The sequence below is a fragment of the Canis lupus genome, chromosome 13 (genome assembly GCF_048164855.1).
Source record: "Canis lupus baileyi chromosome 13, mCanLup2.hap1, whole genome shotgun sequence".
Taxonomy (NCBI): Eukaryota; Metazoa; Chordata; class Mammalia; order Carnivora; family Canidae; genus Canis; species Canis lupus.
The window spans coordinates 43783973-43802168 of NC_132850.1; the positions used below are offsets into that span (position 1 = coordinate 43783973).

An 18196-nucleotide genomic window follows, 5' to 3' on the forward strand; every position below is an offset into this window, starting at 1 on the left:
GTATTCTTTCCCCCTTTACATGTGAGGTCAGTCTACCCTGTATTACATTTAACCTGTAGAATAACATATATACTGAAAATCATTAGAAAATCTGTAAATATTTTATTTTTTCAGACATTCATGTTTTAAATGAAATAGTATTTTATAAAAGATAAAAAAAAAAAAAGACTGGCAGCCTGTTAAAAAATACCTACATGTGAAAAAACACATTTAGGAATTTTTTTAAATTGTGAATACAAGTTGTCATTCAGAGTTAAGCAAATTGCTGAAACCTAAACATTTCCTTCTAACTATATCTCAGGCACATCATCTTATTTCCATAGTTGCCACCTATACGTATGGGGTCCGTGCCTCTGTGATCTGGAGTACCATTGGCACACAGTAGACTTTGTGTTGGACATTGTGAATCATCTGTACTGAAAGTGCTAGTCATAAGAACAATGAAATAAGAGGGCTGCGAATGCACAATTCCACATTTTTTATATAGGAAATACTTGAAATGTCAAGTCATATCAGCTATTGTGGTGATGGAGTTTAAATATCCCTGCAGGGTCAGGAACAAACCAGCTTTCCCATAAGTCATTGTGAACACTAGGGAAGTCCCAAGGTTTATGTCTTCCATTCCAGTGGAGTAATTTTGCTTCCTGCAGAAAATGCTCTGAATATCTGGTATCTGGATTCCAGCCTTCATTTGTGTTTAGAAGAAAATAATAGACTTGTTAGAAAGTAAGATTTTTATATTGAAAATTGAACGCAAATCCATTATTTAAAAAATTAAGCAAATCAAAGAGTATACAAGGAAAGATTTACCACCTACTCTAAATTGCCAAAATAACCACTGTTACAAGAGTTTCTTATGAAATCCTTCCAGTAATACTCTACCTGTATGAGTGTGTGGGGGTTCGGGGATGTGGCACATGCAGAGTTGCTGAATTATTTTTAATGACTGTTTAATGACAATGGATATATAGTTATTTGTATTTCTTTAGTGAGTTCTTTATTGAGGATATCTAGGTTTCTTTCCCTTCACAAACGTCAGTGAACACTGCACAGTCTTCTGTGCATATCTTGTGCGTGTCCACAGATACATCTGTAGGGTAAAGTCTTGTAGGTGGAATCCCTCAATTGAAGGGTGTATGCCTTCACATTTTTGGTAAGAGATTGCCAGATTATCCCCAGGAGAACTTATATCAGGTGTCCTCCCACCAAGAGTTTATAGGCGTTCTTGTTTCTCTACATTTCCCCTCCTTAGTATGGCAACATCTTTCTATAATGATCTTGTTTTTACCATATGAAATGTGATGGAGGAATAAGATTCACTTCTTAACACAAAACTATCCCCATTTGGATATTACCCTCATAAGGAGTCACTTAGAAATGGTGTGTTTACCCTGATATTGCCATTGGTTAGAGTATTTTTAGAATATATCTTCCAGAAGTACATTAAGATCTTGCAAATGTAATGTAATTTTTTTTTTGAATCCTCTATGGTGTTAACATTTTCTATGAAAGAATTTGATATATTTTTAAAACTGAAAATCCCTTGGGATGCTTAGGTGGCTCAGTGGCTGAGCCTCTGCCTTCAGCTCAGAGCGTGATCCCGATGTCCTGGGATCGAGTCCCACATCAGGCTCCCTACATGGAAACTGCTTCTCCCTCTGTCTCTGTCTCTGCCTCTCTCTGTCTCTCATCAATAAATAAAATTTTTAGGGGATCCCTGGGTGGCTCAGCAGTTTAACACCTGCCTTCAGCCCGCGGTGTGATCCTGGGGTCCTGGGATCGAGTACCTCAACGGGCTCCCTCTGCCTGTGTGTTTGCCTCTCTCTGTGTGTCTCTCATGAATAAATAAATAAAATCTTTACAAAATAAAAAAATCTTTAAATAAAAAACAACACTGGGATCCCTGGGTGGCGCAGCGGTTTGGCGCCTACCTTTGGCCCAGGGCGCGATCCTGGAGACCCGGGATCGAATCCCACGTGAGGCTCCCGGTGCATGGAACCTGCTTCTCCCTCTGCCTGTGTCTCTGCCTCTTTCTCTCCCTCTTTCTCTCTCTCTCTCTATCATAAATAAAAGAAAGTTAAAAATTAAAAAAATTAAAAAACACTGAAAATCCCTTAAGAGAGGGTAAATAGCTGGAGTTGTGTTATTCCAGCTTAACATATGCAAGAAAAAAAAATCTGTCTTCTATTATTCATAAACAGCTGTGAAGGCAGTTGCAGAAGAGGATTTAGGTGTTTCAGGCTATGGTAACATAATTGGAATGATTACCAACTTCCAAAGACTACAAAGGAAATGCTCATTTGGGAAGAAACACCTTAGAGTCTTGATTCTGTGGGAGATCATCTCTCTGCCCCTTATTGGAGGACTCCATATGGAAGTAGAATTTGCTTTTAGCTAAATATATATCCTAAATTCTTAAAATCATAAGACCTTCTGCTTGAACCTAAACTTAATACCCTTTAGTGTCACATTGGTTTCTGCTTCCAAAACACACTAAAACTGAATCATTTTTCAAATGATTTCTGTGTAGCTTTACTTTGCTGACTTTGCAGATTCCAGAACCTTTAGCATAGATGTAGACTCTGCTTAAAAGAAAAATCACTTCTTTCCCTTAGGAAGATTCTGTCCCTTCTTCCGAGTGAGATATTTCATAAAATGTGATTGTGACTCTATTCCAAGGCCATGGAGTGTTCTAACCTTATCAGTGTAAACTACGCGTAACTATTCCTACACAACCATCCTTATAGACCTACAACTTTGATGGGATTTTCTGCACATTCATTACATGGAAACATTGATATTTGACTTAACAGTGAACTCAACATTATTATAAATCAAACCAGATGGAACACTCGTGTCCTTAGCTCCCCTGTGTTGCTCCTGTGTGCATACAGATGCTCAGGAATATCGAAGATTCCGATAATGAGGCAGAAGCAAATCTATACAGAATCCTTAAGAGGAGACCCAGGAACCCAGCTTCTATAGTTTTATGTGTCCCTTCTTTTATTTATTTATTTTTTTATTTATTTATGATAGTCACACAGAGAGAGAGAGAGAGAGGCATAGACCTAGGCAGAGGGAGAAGCAGGCTCCATGCACCGGGAGCCCGATGTGGGATTCGATCCCGGGTCTCCAGGATCATGCCCTGGGCCAAAGGCAGGCGCTAAACCGCTGTGCCACCCAGGGATCCCATGTCCCTTCTTTTAAAAGGAGAGTAAGGAACACAACCACCTTGCAGGTTGTTCTGAGAATTAGAAATAGTAATCACCTTTTTCGCCAGAACTGAGCTCAGTTCTTGACAGTGTGGAAGGTATTTTTAGTAAATATACATCCATAAGCCATTGTCTCCAATTCTAAAATCCCCAAATGTCAGAAAACAATTTTTTTATTTTATTTTTTTTTAAGATTTATTTATTTACTTACTTAGGATAGAGAGAGAGGCAGAGACAGGAGGAGGGAGAAGCAGGCTCCATGCAGGGAGCCTGATGTGGGATTCGATCCCGGGTCTCCAGGATCACGCCCTGGGCCAAAGGCGGGCGCCAAACCGCTGCGCCACCCAGGGATCCCCAGAAAACAATTTTTACTAACTTTTTTAGTAGCAAAACCTAGATCCCACTCAGCGTATTGCATCACATAAATGTATGCATCGCATTACCTTTTTTAAAATTCAAAACCTTTCCAATTTCTAAACAGGTCTGGCCCAGTGCTTGTGGCTATGGGGTTGTGGTCATGTGTTTGAATGAATGTGACTGTCTTCTGCATGAGGCTCTGTGCTCAGCAATTTACATGCAGTAGGTAATTTATTCCTTATAAAAACTTTATAAGGTTCTATTAGCTTCAGTTTACAAATGGAGAAACTAAGGCAAAGAAAGGTTGAATAATTTGCCCAACTTAGGTAATAAGAGTTGCGATTCCAGTCCATATCATAGGGCATTGCACTCCTATAATGAACAGTGTGAATAAAAGACTCACATGGTATACGGTCCGGAAATAACTTTTTAAAAGAAAAGTTGCGAGCCATCTAAATGCATCATAAACCATCATGCTAATTTGGTTTCGCCTTGCTGGCTACTGCAAGAGGGCAATAAAGCTGAGTGAAAAAGTTTTGACAGTGAAAGTTCTATTTTAACAATAGGTAATGATTATGGAGCACATGCTATATGCTAAGCATGAGTCTAATGGCTTCTCATGAATTCCTAGAAACACCTCTCAGGCCCTTTTTCATTTTTTAAAATATTTTATTTGGGCAGCCCAGGTGGCTCAGTGGTTTAGCGCCACCTTTGGCCCAGGGTGCAACCCTGGGGACCAGGAATCGAGTCCCACATCAGGCTCCCTGCATAGAGCCTGTTTCTCCCTCTGCCTGTGTCTCTGCCTCTCTCTCTGGGTCTCTCATGAATAAATAAAATCTTTTATTTATTTTTTTAAACAGATTTTATTTATTTATTCATGAGAGACCCAGAGAGAGGTAGAGACACAGGCAGAGGGAGAAGCAGGTTCCCTACGAAGAGCCTGATGTGGGACTCAATCGCAGGACCCCAGGGTCACGTCCTGACCCGAAGGCAGATGCTCAACCATGGAGCCACCCAGGCGTCCCCTCTTAGGCCCTTTTTAGCAATTGCATTTGTAGAATGTGAGCAATGAAGGTTAAATAATGTGTCTGAGATGACCTCCAAGATCACCTGGAGGACCCGAATTGAGGAAGTTGATGCCCTAGCAGTTTGGTGCTCAAAGATCTATAAAATGCACAGCTGTGTTGTCTATGATACTTACCCAGGTGCCTTATGTGCCACAGGGGGTTGATTGCGGAGTATTTCCCATGAAACACAATCAGCATGGGGGAGGTGGCCACCCCTCCTCCCAGGGAGCTGCTGTAGAGATTTTCCCTAAGAAATGGAATAGAAAAACATTTGGCCTCAAACCACACAGACTAGATAAAGTAGAAATTACTACTCTTGAAAGATGTTAGTCTCTCACTATATAAAAAGACCATAGTTTTTCATTTTTCTCTCAACTTTATATTTTGAAAATTGTCAGACTTACACAAAATTGTAAGAATACCATGAATTCCCATATAATTCACCCTAAGCTCAGCATAACATTTTGCCATTTTAATTTTCAGCATTTTTAAAAATTTTCAGTATTTTTAATGTCAAATACAGAAGAAGATCAAATTCTGATCCTATATTATGTAGAAAAACTTCACTCATAAATTCAAGGTGATAATGATATTTAAAATATCCTGATAAAAGATGAATAGGAAATAACAATGACATGATAATAGTGGTTGTTGTGTTAGAGGGTTATTTTTCTCTATTTTAAAATTTCAGTAATGAAAAATGATTTTTTAAAATTCAACCTTCCAAAAAAAAGTTGAGTTTATAAAATAATTCTTAAAAACAAGTCTATGGGACAGCCTGGGTGGCTCAGCGGTTTAGCGCCGCCTTCAGCCCAGGGTGTGATCCTGGGGCCCCGGGATTGAGTCCCACGTCGGGCTCCCTGCATGGAGCCTGCTTCTCCCTCTGCCTGTGTCTCTGCCTCTCTCTCTGTCACTCATGAATAAATAAATAAAATCTTTAAAAAAAATCTATGTAAGAAAGAGAAACTTGACTGAGATAAATTATTTTCAGTAGAGAAGCTTCACTAGGCTTCTGGGAGAAGACTTAAAATTGCGTTATTCATTAGAAAAACGTTTGTATAAGATTCTGCAGGATCTCGCTTCCGTTTACATATCATTTGAGACTAGATTTTCATGTCTCCATTCTTTCTCATCAGTTCTGCAAGAGAATCTGATCTAAGATGTCTGTGAAATACTTCAAACCCCTGAGTTATGCACAGAAAATTAATTGAATAGTTCTGTTGCCAAGCATGGAGAAGGGCAGAGAGGTTTACACATACTCCACATTCTTTTGCATCCATTTCTCCAGCTGTTTGGTGATGCGCTGGTGCTTCCATTCTGTCATGTTGGCCACAATCACACCCGGATTGAAGGAGCAAGTGCTGGGGCTTATGCCAAGGTCCTTTATCGCCTTCTTCCTGTAGTCTAGGTAGCCCATGTACGTGTTCTATAAAGGAACAGGATATGCTTTTGACTAACAAATCTTTGATTTCTGGAACATAATCATCTTCTTGAAACCACTGCCTAGAATTTCTGGGTCTCCTGCTGTGTCACTAGCCACTTCCTAGAGTCCCTGGCTGCTTTTCTCCTTCCTTAGCCTCCAAAAGCAGTGCCCCCGCCTGGTCTGTAGCACTAACTCCCTAGACAGCCTCATCCAGTTCATGGCTTGAAACACTGTCCAGGTAGGCAGCCCTGGCCTCTCCTCTGGGTGGCCGACTCCTGCTACCTCTGCCAACTCTGTCTCCTGGAGCCTTAATTAAGGCAGCTCCCCTTACAACCCCAAACTGATCCCAATCCTGTCCCAAACCTGCTTCCCTACAACCTGCCCCCACCTTCATTCCTAGCAACTCCAGATACTTAGGCAAAAAACCCAGGGTCATGAGGTCATCCATGGCTCCTTCTCACTCACATTTCATCCACATCCGTCAACAAGCCCTGTTGGTCTTGTCTTCCACAACATATCATAGGCCAACCACTGCCCACGCTGCTGCCCTCCCAGTTCAAGCCATAATTACCACTCAGGATTTCTGCAACTCCTCCTGAATTGTTCCTGCTTCCACCCTTTTCAACTTTGTCTCTATGTTACTCATCTGCTCAAACCCTCTCCAGTGGCTTCCCATCTCAGAGTAAAAGCCAGAGTTTCTAAGTTTCCCATGTCCTATGCCATCTGCCCCCACCGCCATTACCTTTCTTACACCTGGTCTCTCCCTGGCTTCCTCTGCCACATTGGCCCCCCAGTTTTCCAATACAAGAAAGACCCACTCCTGCTTCAGGATCTTTGAATTTGCTGTTACCTCCTCTTGGAATGTGTTTCCCCTAAATACCTGCTGAGGTGGTTCCCTAAGTTCCTTTAGTGCCAGGCTCAGTGACCACCTCAGTGAGCCTTCCTGATCACCCAATTTAAACTGCAGCCCCACCCTGATCCTCTGTTAAATAATTTGTTTACTGACGGTCTCTTCCCACTAACATGTAAGCTATACAATTGCAGTAATTTTAGTTTTGTTCACTGTATCACTGGCACCTAAGACCGCGTCAGGCCACAGTAAGCATATAGGGAGTTGCTGAATGGATGTGACATATTGTTTGCCCCCCCCCCACCCCAGGCTGTCCTACCCACCTCCGTGTGATGCTCAAATGTAACATGGAAATAATGGAGACACCTGAGCACTTTCTGTGCACCAGGCTCTGTCCTAGGAACTCTGCACACATTAGCTCATAATTGCACAGAGTAACTTTACATGTATTAACTAACTTAATTCTCACAATGACTCTACAAGGGAAGTGCTCTTATTGCCTCTACTGGAAACTGAGGGAGAAGCTGATTGGTAAGTAACTTGCCCAGGGTTACAAACCAACTAAATGACAGAGCCGAGCTTTTGACCAAGTCGGGTCTGGCCTGAAAGCCTAGGCCTCAAAGTGTCACATCTCATTGTGACACACATAAAATTATTTCCTGGAACTTTTTGTGGAGAACAGCATTTGATTCTTAACAGCACCTTGTCTTTAAAGCCATCCTTTTGGTTTCCGTACTCCATGTAGGTTCGACTTTCCTCATTTCCACCGGGGTAAGGAGCTCTTTACCATTGAGGAAAATCAGTACTTTCCTCTATTGAGAGGGGGTGGGGAGGGAAGCAATGATCACAACTCAGAAACAGAACCAAAAGTTCAAGGAGTCTCTCATAGGAAACTCCATCTGGGACAGGGAGTGTGGTTCGGGCCACCTACATCCTGAACAATCATCAGGGGCTGTGCTTCCTGCCTCCTGCAGTCCCGATTGGATGACTGAGCCCTGGGGAAGGGAAGGGGTGGGAGCAGCAGGGCCGGGCAGGGCCTGGAAGCAACGAGCCCACCTGCAGCCCCACAAATCTGTTCATGTCCTGAGCGGAGGGCAAGTCACAGTCATCGGAGAAAGCTGCTGCGTGGCCCAGGGCCAAGGTGGTGTCGTAGAGTTCTTGGATATCACCTGGATTTAGAAACATCAGTGGTTAAAATATTACAGCATTTGTTTTAGAGTCACATGGAGCCTTAGGACATCAAACAGTCCCTGATTAGCCCAGGAAGAAAAGTACATGATTTGACTTTCAAGCGGCCTGGTCATTTACTTAATAACATAGCTTGTCTGTCCAGAAAGCCACTTGACAATAAGCTCAGCTTGGCATCCAGCGGGCCTGACTGGGGCTCACCTGTTTGCACGTGGCAGACAGAAAGCATCACTTAAACACCCACACTTAGCTGCCGGGAAAAGGAGGCTACTAAGTGATTTACTGCCGACTTCGACAGAGTAGCTCTCAGAAAGTCAGCCGGAATCTATAGGGAAGTGGGTACCAACCCCCATTATCAAAATATTCCTAAACTTCTAACGATACTATTCTCCCAACTTGAATACACAGTCAAAAACACTGGGCATTGAGCTATTTGGAAAATGAAGGAGATGGTTATTCTACTTATCAGCTGCTCCTTTTCCGAGTGTTCTTGGCAGTCGGCGAGTATACCTTGCACAATTACGTCATCGTCCAAATAGATGACTTTCTCATGTTGATGAATAAGCAGAGGGAGATAAAATCGAACAAAATTCAGCTGTTAAAACAACAAAAGAGGCAACGGTGGGGAAGAGACACGTGGCTCCGTGTCTTCTCCTGCTGGAGGCGTGGCCCTGACCACAGCCTCCGCTCAACTCCAGGTATGGAGCTACATAAAACGGGCAGCAGACATCTCACTGCAGCCTCCTGGTGCCCAGTTAGTGGACCTGGGGCGGCAACCGGCGCCGGCAGATCAGTGCTCTCCTAGATCGAAGCCCTCAGCTGCCGAGACCATGGCATGACCCTTGCACCTCTGCAAACTGCTAGAGTGGGAGTCACAGAGGCATCTTTTAAGGCCACAAATCGCCTGCCCTCCTCTACACTAGTAATTTGACTATTGTCAACTAAATCACACACGTGGGCACGGGGGTCCCAACCACAAACTCAAACTCTTAGCTCCTTGGACCAGAAAATCAGACAAACATGAGCTGAGGGTGGGAGTCATAGTTTTATTAGGCATATCACTTAATCCAAAATCCCAACTCAGCTCACACTCTGATAATAAATACAAGGAATTAGGAAAAGATCATATCATCAGAGGGCTTAGAATTCAGTAAATTTTCAAGGATAGATTTCAGTAACAATTAGAAGGTGGCTGCATTTTCGGTAACCCTGCCATCAACACTACTCTTTATACAAGAAAGAGTCCCTTTTATAAGAACTCTTGCAGTAAAATACCTTAAGATTCCCAATGCTAGGGTAAAAGTGGGTGTCTCCTGAAGGTATTATCTCAGTTGATCCTACGAGATATGGAATCCATCATATAGTTAGATAGATTGTTTTTCCCTTAGCTGCTGGGATACGCTGGGCTAAGTTTAATGTTCAACTGCAATGCACACAGCACCCTGTGGGTTGGGAATATTTTCTCCTGGCCCCACCATTTGGCCCCAACCCCCAACCCCTACAGGCATATTCACACACACAAACACATCCTACATTTTCTTAGGCTTCATTTCTTCTTTAATAGCTTCATTATGTTTAGCTAAACCATCTTAAATCCTTCTGGAGCAGGTGGCTTATAAATTATAAATAAGCAGAGCTTCGTGGAGATCTAACACTGCTTCAGAAATATTCCATGTGCATAGTGCTTTCCCCTGAGCAAGGGTCTCACCAAAGACTGTCCTCAGCATATGCGTGTTTCCTACTCACAGGCTGGAGCAATTCAGGCCTTGACGAGTCTGGTCTGATCTTCCCTTTGAGGACTACAGGGTTGAATTCCACGATTTTAAAGTTTATTTCTCTTAGTTTAGAATGTTCAATCCATTTTCTAAAGACATGACAAAAAAGAAAACAAAAAACACAACAACACAAAAATGCCTCTAGTATACACCTCCAACCTTTCCTCAACTTGCCTATTGCCTCAGAGTCAATCTGCTGCTTCTTAGAAAGTTAAAAATAAAATGCGTATAGCCTTAGTAGAGTTTAGTCTATAAATCCTTCTGATTTTTCCCCCCATCTGGTCTGGCTTCGAATCTTTCCTCTTTTTTTCCCCTTTAAGTCACATAACTCTGCAAAGGAAATGAAGCAAAATAGTAATAACCAAATATCTCCCCAGATCCACATAATCTCCACAGGAAACTGAAAGAACAAAAAGTGTTTCTTCTTTCTCATAAAGCTGCATCTGTGGCCGCTGGTCTATGTTTGCCCCGGGCCAACAGATCTGTCCAGCTATGAAGCACGATGTTCTGAATCTTCTGCTTGATGGAAACATCCTTACTCTGCTGTGTTGGACTCCAAAGATGATTTGCTTCTGCCTCTGTGTTCCCCTCCTGTCCTCACTTCTCATCTCATCTTCCTTCCTCTCTCTGCCCTCTCCTCTTATGTCTGCTCAGTCTTAAACAATTTGTGACTATCTTTAATTCAATTCATAATACAATTCTTGGTAGAAATTATTTCAAAATTGCCAATGACTAAAGCCATACATGGTAGCATTTGTTGTTGCTCAAAAATCGACAAGAGTCAATCTTCTGAACAAAATTTAGATCTACAAAATTTGAACTATAAAAGCAAGTCATTTATACAATGTTATATATCAGTTATATCTCAATAAATCTGTATGTGGGGAGAAGTCATGTCAATATGAAAAAGACAATCCAACTGAAAAACTGGCAAGAGACTCAAGCTTGCACATCTAAGTGGCCAAGAAATATGTAAAAAACAGGGCTCAAACTAATTGGAAATAAAGGAATCTCAAGTTAAGCTACAATGAGATAGCCTTGGACACTCGCTGGAATGGCAAACCTAAAAAGACTGACCATACCATGTGGGTGGGAGTTGTTACCTGGTTATGTTTACCTTGTGATGATTCACTAATCTGTACACAGGATTTATGTAATTTTCTGTTTTATTTTTATTATTATACTTCAATGACAAGAGGGTTTTTAAAATCTTAATAATTCGAACCGGGGGCTACTACACCACCAAGGGCTGGGAGACTGTCCCTGCTCAGATGTCATCAAGCCCTGGAGCTCATGCCTTTTGTTCCAGTACAAACCCTTGCTCAGAACATATTACACACATGCCACCCTTTGGGGTTTGGTTATCTTGGTGTTTCATACCCACAGATAATTACAGTAACAGCAAGCTAAATGAACAATCTGCAACAATAAATGATAAGAAGAGTGAGAAATGATACAGAAAATCTAGAATGTATCCATGGGAGCCAAGGACCATTTAGATTAGGAGTGAGCGTCTTCCATAGTCAGTACCTCTTAACAGTGCTATTTTTAAGTCATACATGAACACATTCTCGGGGAGCCTCACCAGCTCAGTTGGAAGAGCATGCAAGTCTTGATTTGGGAGTCATGAGTTCAATCCCTACATTGGGTGTAGAGATTACTAAAATAAATAAACTTAAGAAAAATAAATTCTTTCTTAACTTTTTTTTTAAAGTAGGCTTCGTGCCCAGTGTGCAGCCCAACATGGAGCTTGAAATCATGATCCTGAGATCAAGACCTGAACTGAAACCAAGAGTCAGATGCTTGACCAGCTGAGCCACCCAGGTGCCCCCATTCTCCTTTGGAATAAAGGAAATAATACTTGAAATACCCTGAACTATACCTTTCATCACTGCTCTCTCCAATCCCTCCATCCTCCCCAGAGATAGTCACTGTTAACACATGGAGATCTTTGGGGTCTTTTTCTTTATAGAAACATATATATGTACATGTACACATTTATAGTTTGGGCCTTTTTTTTTTTAAGATTTTACTCTTAGGTAACCAACACTTTATTCTCTATAGTTAAAAGTCTGTTTCTTGGTGTCTCTCTTTTTTCCTTTGCTTGTTTTTTGTTTCTTACCTTCCATATAGGAGTGAAATCCTATGGTATTTGTCTTTCTCTGATTGACTCATTTCACTTAGCATCATACCCTCTAGGTCCATCCATGTCATTGCAAATGGCAAGATTTCATTATTTTTTATGGCTAATATTCCACTCTACATATATATGTCACGTATTCTTTATGCATTCATCTATCGATGGATATTTGGGCTGTTTCCATAGTTTGGCTGTTGTAGATAATGCTGCTATAAATGCTGGGGTACATGTATCCTTTGAATTAGTGTTTTGGATTTTGGAGGTAAATACCCAGTAGCGCAATTACTGAACTGTGGGGTAGTTCTATTTTAAACTTTTTAAGGAACCTCCATACTGTCTTCCACAGTGGCCACACCAGTTCTAGTATGTAAAATTGTATTAGACATTGCCATATTGCCCTCTCAAAATGCTTTCCCAATTTATAAAGTGTACATTGTTTTTTTCTTAAAGATTTTATTTATTTATTCATGGCAGACATGGAGAGAGAGGCAGAGACATAGGCAGAGGAAGAAGCAGGCTCCTTGCAGGGAACCCTATGTGGGACTCAATCCCAGGACCCCAGAGTCATGCCCTGAGCCAAAGGCTCAACCACCGAGCCACCCAGGTGTCCCTAGACATTGTTTAGAAAAAGAATACGCATGCCCATTTTTCTGCACTGGATATTGTTGTCCTATTTAATTTTTACCATTTCAATGAGTGAAAAATTATATGTCATTGTCATTTTAACTTGAATTTCTCTATTAGTAACACAGAATACCTTTTCATGTTTGTCGACCATTTGTATTTTTTTCTTCTGTGAATTGTCTGTATTCTATCCTCATTTTTCTACTAGATGCTTGTATGTTTAAAATTTTGTAAGAATTCTTTATATACTTTGGGTAGTAATCCTTCATTTATAATACATGTTGAAAATATTTTGCCTAGTTTATCGTATGATTACTTTCACTTACAGTATTTTTCATCATTTAAAAGTTTTTGGAGGCACTTGGGTGGCTCAGTAGGTTAAGTGTCTGCCTTCAGTTCAGGTCACAATCCCGGGGTCCTGGGATCTAGCCCCATATCGGGCTCCCTGCTCAGCAGAGAATCTGCTTGCCCCTCTCCCTCTGCCTGCTCTTGGGTTCATTTCTCAAGTAAATAAATAAATAAATCCCTTGTCTGCGAATTCCAACACCCCCAAAAAGTAAATAAACAAACAAATAAGTAAAAGTTTTTAACTGTTACGCAGTTAAATCTGTCCATTTTTTCCTCATGATATTTGGACTCACAGTCGTTGTCCATAGCAATATTATATAATTATCCCACATTTTTATAATACTTTACTTTAAATTTTGATTTTCTGTTTATTTCTTCTAAATCTATTTCCAACTTATTTTTTTAGCATGTTGTATGATAGGAAAGAGATTGCTTAGTGGTTCAAAAATTTTAATTAGTGATGATTCTGGATCCTATTAAAATGCTATTATATTGATATCCTCCCAAATTAAGAAGGCAGAGAAAAGAGAAAGCATTTTAGAAAGACTTCCACATAACCTGCCTAAGGGCCGCAATTCTTTAATTCATTAGGCAGTTCACTTTGGCAGCATGATGCATTGCTCTAGTAGAATAACGAGGCTTTGCTGAAACTTCCTTAGCTAGGCAACACATCCATCAGGTCACCAAGCAGACCTTAGGTCATGCCCTCGTTAATTCATTAATGACATTTATCAAACCCAAAACATAGGGAACTCCATTAAGGAAAGATAAAAAAAGGTGAAATGTAGGAAACGCCAAAGTCTATAGCACACAAATTACCGGATTCGAGACAGAGTATTCCGGAGTCCAACCACATAGAAGAGAATGTTGGCGTCGGTGTTGCTGTAGATGCTGTTGATAGCAGCCATGGCAGCACCCATTCTCCCTGCCGCGGCACAAATCACCACAGGAATCTCCTCCTCCATCTCCTCAGGAGGCTCAGAGTCATCATCTGGAAACACCAAATCTATTGTCTTAGAACACGAAGGAATTTCATAGTAGGGCCATATTAAGCTGTCTTCCACCCTCCTAGGGGAAGAGAGCGTAGTGCGCAAGAGACTGCCGATTGTTCTCCAACATCCAGTCTCCTCTTCTCTCAGAAATAGAACATTGGGGCAGCCCCGGTGGCTCAGCGGTTTAGCACCGCCTTCAGCCCAGGACCTGATCCTGGAGACCTTGGATCGAGTCCCACGTCGGGCTCCCTGCATGGAGCCTGCTTCTCCCTCTGCCTGTGTCTCTGCCTCTCTCTTTTTCTGTGTCTCTCATAAATAAATAAATAAATAAAATCTTTAAAAAAATTTTAAAAAAATAAAATGCATTTTTAAAAAAAGAAAGAAAGAAACAGAACATTGAAGGGGCGCCCGGGGGCCTCAGTCAGTGAAGAATCTGCCTTGAGCTCAGGTTGTGGTCCTGGGATGTATATATCAGGTCCTCTTCTCAGTGGGGAGCCTGCTTCTCCCTCTGCCTCTGCTGCTCCCCCTGCATGCTCTCACTCTCTCTCTCTCTCTCACTACCTCCCTCTCAAATTAAAAAAAAAAATCTTTTTTTTTTTTTTAAAGAAATAGAGCATTGGAATTTCAGCTGGCACATAGCCAACAATGAAGACTATTGTTGCAGACTCCCTTGCAAGTCTGTGTGATCAAGATTTGACCAACAGAAGCACACGATGAGGCCATGAGGGTGGGGACTGAGCCCAGGAGGGCTAGTGACCTTCTAGGAGGTGGCAGGGACACCAAGGCTGTGAACACGCAGGAGAGGTCATCTGAGGACATGGGGAGAACTATGAGCCTACAAGGGAAGTCTTGGGAGAAACCAAGGCTGCCAACACCTGGGTCTTGGACTTGCAGCCTCCAAGAGCTATGAGAAAATAAATTTCTTCTGTTTAGGCCACCTAGTCTGTGGTATTTTGTTAAGGCAGCCCAGGCCCACTAATACAGACTTCTTAAAAATTTGGGAAGTTTGGAAATTTCTTAAGATTTCCTACTGTAGGTATACAGTTCCATGATTTTTCGTAAAGTGATAGAGTTGCACAACCATCAATCACCACAATCCCATTTTAGAACATCTCCACCTCCCTGCAAAGGTTCCTTAAACTGGGTTGCAGTCAGTCCACTCCTGCTCCCAGCCCCAGGCAACTACTGCTCTCTTCTCTGTCTCTGTAGATTTACGTTTTCTAGAAATCTCCTTAAAAAAAAAAAAAAAAGGTTTTATTTATTTATTTGAAGAGAGAGAGAGAACATACAGGCAGGGGGAGAAGGAGACTCCCTGCTGAGCAGTGTGCCCGATGTGGGACTCAATTCCAGGACTCGGGGATCATGACCTGAACTGAAGGCAGATGCTTCACTGTTGCCTCTTTTCTAGAAATTTCTATACATGGAATTGTATAATATATGTGAGTTTTCAGGTGTGGCTTCTTTCATGTAGCATCATCTCTGTGAGGTTTGTCCATAGGGGAGCTGTAATATTGTGTTCCTTTTCACTGTTGAAAAGGACTCCACTGAGTCAATACATTACATTTTATCTACTCAGTAGTGGATTCCCATGTGGATTGTTTCCAGTTTGCAGCTACAAAGAATAATGCCCTAGCAACATTTGTATACACATCTTTAAGTGGAATCATTCTCTTTCTAGATGCTCCTTATGTTCATTTAGACCAGATTATACATGTTTTTAACTTTTTTTTTTTTATGATTTTTTAAATACTAAGATAAGTCAGCATTGTGAGAACAGGGACATTGTTTTTTTCACTGATGTTTGTCCAAAGCCTAAGCTGGCTTAAGAAAAAAAAGTGCGAAATGAATGTATGTAGGGCACCAAAATATTAACTGTATTTGTCTTTGGCTGATACAGCAACAGGTGATATTTTTATCTTCTGCATTTTCCATAAATGTATTTTGTTTGATTAATATAAAAAGTAAATTATTTAAAAACAGGGGCATCTGGCTGGCTCAGTTGGAGGAGTAGGTGACCACTGATTTCAGGGTTGTGAGTTTGAGCCCCCTGCTGGACTTAAAAATAAAATCTTTATTGGGGCTCCTGGGTGGCTCAGTTGGTTAAGTGTCTGCCTTGGGCTCAGGTTGTCATCCTGGAGTCCTGGGTTGGAGCCCCACATCAGGCTTCCTGCTCAGCGGGGAGGCTGCTTCTCCCTCTCCCTCTGTTTCTCCCCCTGCTTGTGCTCTTTCATGCTGTCCGTTAAATAAATAAATAAAATATTTTTAAAAGTCCTAATATATAATATAATATAATATAATATAATATAATATAATATACATGCTACCAGTACTTCTTAATTTTTGTGGCATTGATTTTGTGTGGTTAGAAGTTGTAAAGGTGCCATGTCAAAGAATCCACCCCTCAGGAGGGAATTGGCTCCTCAGGACAGCTGGAAGAGGATATAGGGTCAATTCAGGATCTTTTGTAAGTTGAGAATTCTGAGGCTATTGGTGTACTGATGGGAATGAACCAGTAGATAAAAGATAGAGAGGGCAATTTTCATAAGCAAAATCATTCAGAAATTCAAAGGATGGATGCAAAGCAGACAACCCAAGCATAGTCCAAGAACCAGTGTCAGCATCTACTGGGAGCTTATCAGAAATGAAAATTCTCAGGCCTCACCCAAATCTACTAATTCAAAATTTCTCAGAGTGGGCCCAAGTATATTGTGTTTTAACAAACCCTAATTGTGATTCTCATATGTGCTAAAGTTTGAGTAGCACTGATCATTCTAGAACATCACTGGACTTGGGTGGATTTTCTACAAGCAGGCCCTTGGGATCCAACCAAATTGTTGCTTATCTCTGAACCCAGCTACTGAAAGGAATCAAAGGAACACGTTTAAACCACAGTCCTAGGTATACCAACCTAATATTATATGCTTGTTTATCTCCTTTCTTTTTTTAAAATTCTTTTTATTGTGGTAAAAAAAATCATAAAATTTATCATCTTAACCATTTTTAAGTACACAATGTATTAAATATATTCACATTGTCGTACAACTATTGCCACTGTCCATCCCCATAACTCTTATAAAACTTAAAGAGTTTTATAAACTCCTAAAACTGCAACTTATACCCATTAAACAAGAACTCCCTATTGCCCCTCCCCCCAGCCTCTGTCAACCATTATACTTCGTTTGGATGATTTCAACTAAGTACCTCATATAAGAAGAATTGCACAGTATTTGTCTTTTTGTGACTGGCTTACTTCACTTAGCATACCTGTCTCATTCCTGAGCGCAGTCTCCCTGTGAACTTTCTTATACAAGATCCCACAGAGGGTCACAATCAGAAGGAACAGCAATACCTGATTAACTGAAACGGAAACAGAAACACATTCAAGTGTAACTTCTCAAGTTGAAATTTGGGGAGAGTTTAGAACAGTCATATGAACAGAGAGTGGTGGTTGGAGCTGCTCTTTCAGCAGAGAGCATGCGGGATGCTGTTGATGCTCAAGGATACAAAGATGTAGTTTAAGGAGGATCCAGGGCTACACCCAGGCAGTCTGATGGCAGAGGCTACAACATTAATGCCTATATGATGTGGCTTTTGAGCCAGTCTCTGTGCATGAACACTTTGAATAGCCAACATTTACTTAATGTTTATGGTGAACCAGTACTTCTTAAGAGTATATGTTGTTAGCTTTTATAACACAGCCTCTTCTCAGTTAATTTAAACACTGGTCAAAGATGATGTACAGAAAATTCTGTATAGTGAGAAGCCAGAAGACCCAATACATTTTCCAGGTCTAAGTATCCAGGACCATCTGTTCCAGAGCTATGATGCTTGCTTGCTCTTGGGATCTGCTAAGGAACAGAGTGATATAGGACAGTGCTCTCCTAATAGAGCGCATGTACCACTGATTGTACATGAGATGGCTTAGGAGGCTTGTGATCATGACATTAAGTAACATTAAATCACAGCGTGAGAAATTAGTTCTAATTTCATTGCAGGGAGGGAACAAAAGCTACCCAGATTTGAATAACATGGTTCTAATCATACATATTTGTATAATCACCTTCTTTTTATGATAGGAGATTATACAGTACACATAATACACAAAAGTATATATCCTTACAGTAAGGATATACACTTTTTTATTATAAAGTACACATAATTCTTTAAATGAATCAACTTAAAATAGTTAAGTCATGCATAGGACAGAAGAAAAACAGATG

General features: G+C 41.0%; 1 protein-coding gene across 11 annotated transcripts in view; it reads right to left on the reverse strand.

Annotated features, from left to right (window-relative positions):
• Positions 1 to 18196, reverse strand: part of GLT8D2 (glycosyltransferase 8 domain containing 2) — a 38845-nt gene that overhangs the window by 4225 nt on the left and 16424 nt on the right. For 6 of the 11 annotated variants that reach the window (XM_072773401.1, XM_072773405.1, XM_072773399.1 and 3 more), the window contains 8 exons: positions 17241 to 17333; positions 13804 to 13975; positions 9844 to 9961; positions 8560 to 8692; positions 7966 to 8078; positions 5896 to 6062; positions 4771 to 4883; positions 80 to 685 (listed from right to left, as the gene is read on the reverse strand). In XM_072773401.1, the coding sequence (XP_072629502.1) occupies positions 513 to 685; positions 4771 to 4883; positions 5896 to 6062; positions 7966 to 8078; positions 8560 to 8692; positions 9844 to 9961; positions 13804 to 13975; positions 17241 to 17333 (1082 nt within the window). In that variant the 3' untranslated portion in view covers positions 80 to 512. Of the gene's footprint in view, positions 1 to 79; positions 686 to 4770; positions 4884 to 5895; positions 6063 to 7965; positions 8079 to 8559; positions 8693 to 9843; positions 9962 to 13803; positions 13976 to 17240; positions 17334 to 18196 lie in introns of those variants that run through there. The other 5 variants (XM_072773406.1, XM_072773407.1, XM_072773409.1 and 2 more) reach the window with 3 other exon arrangements.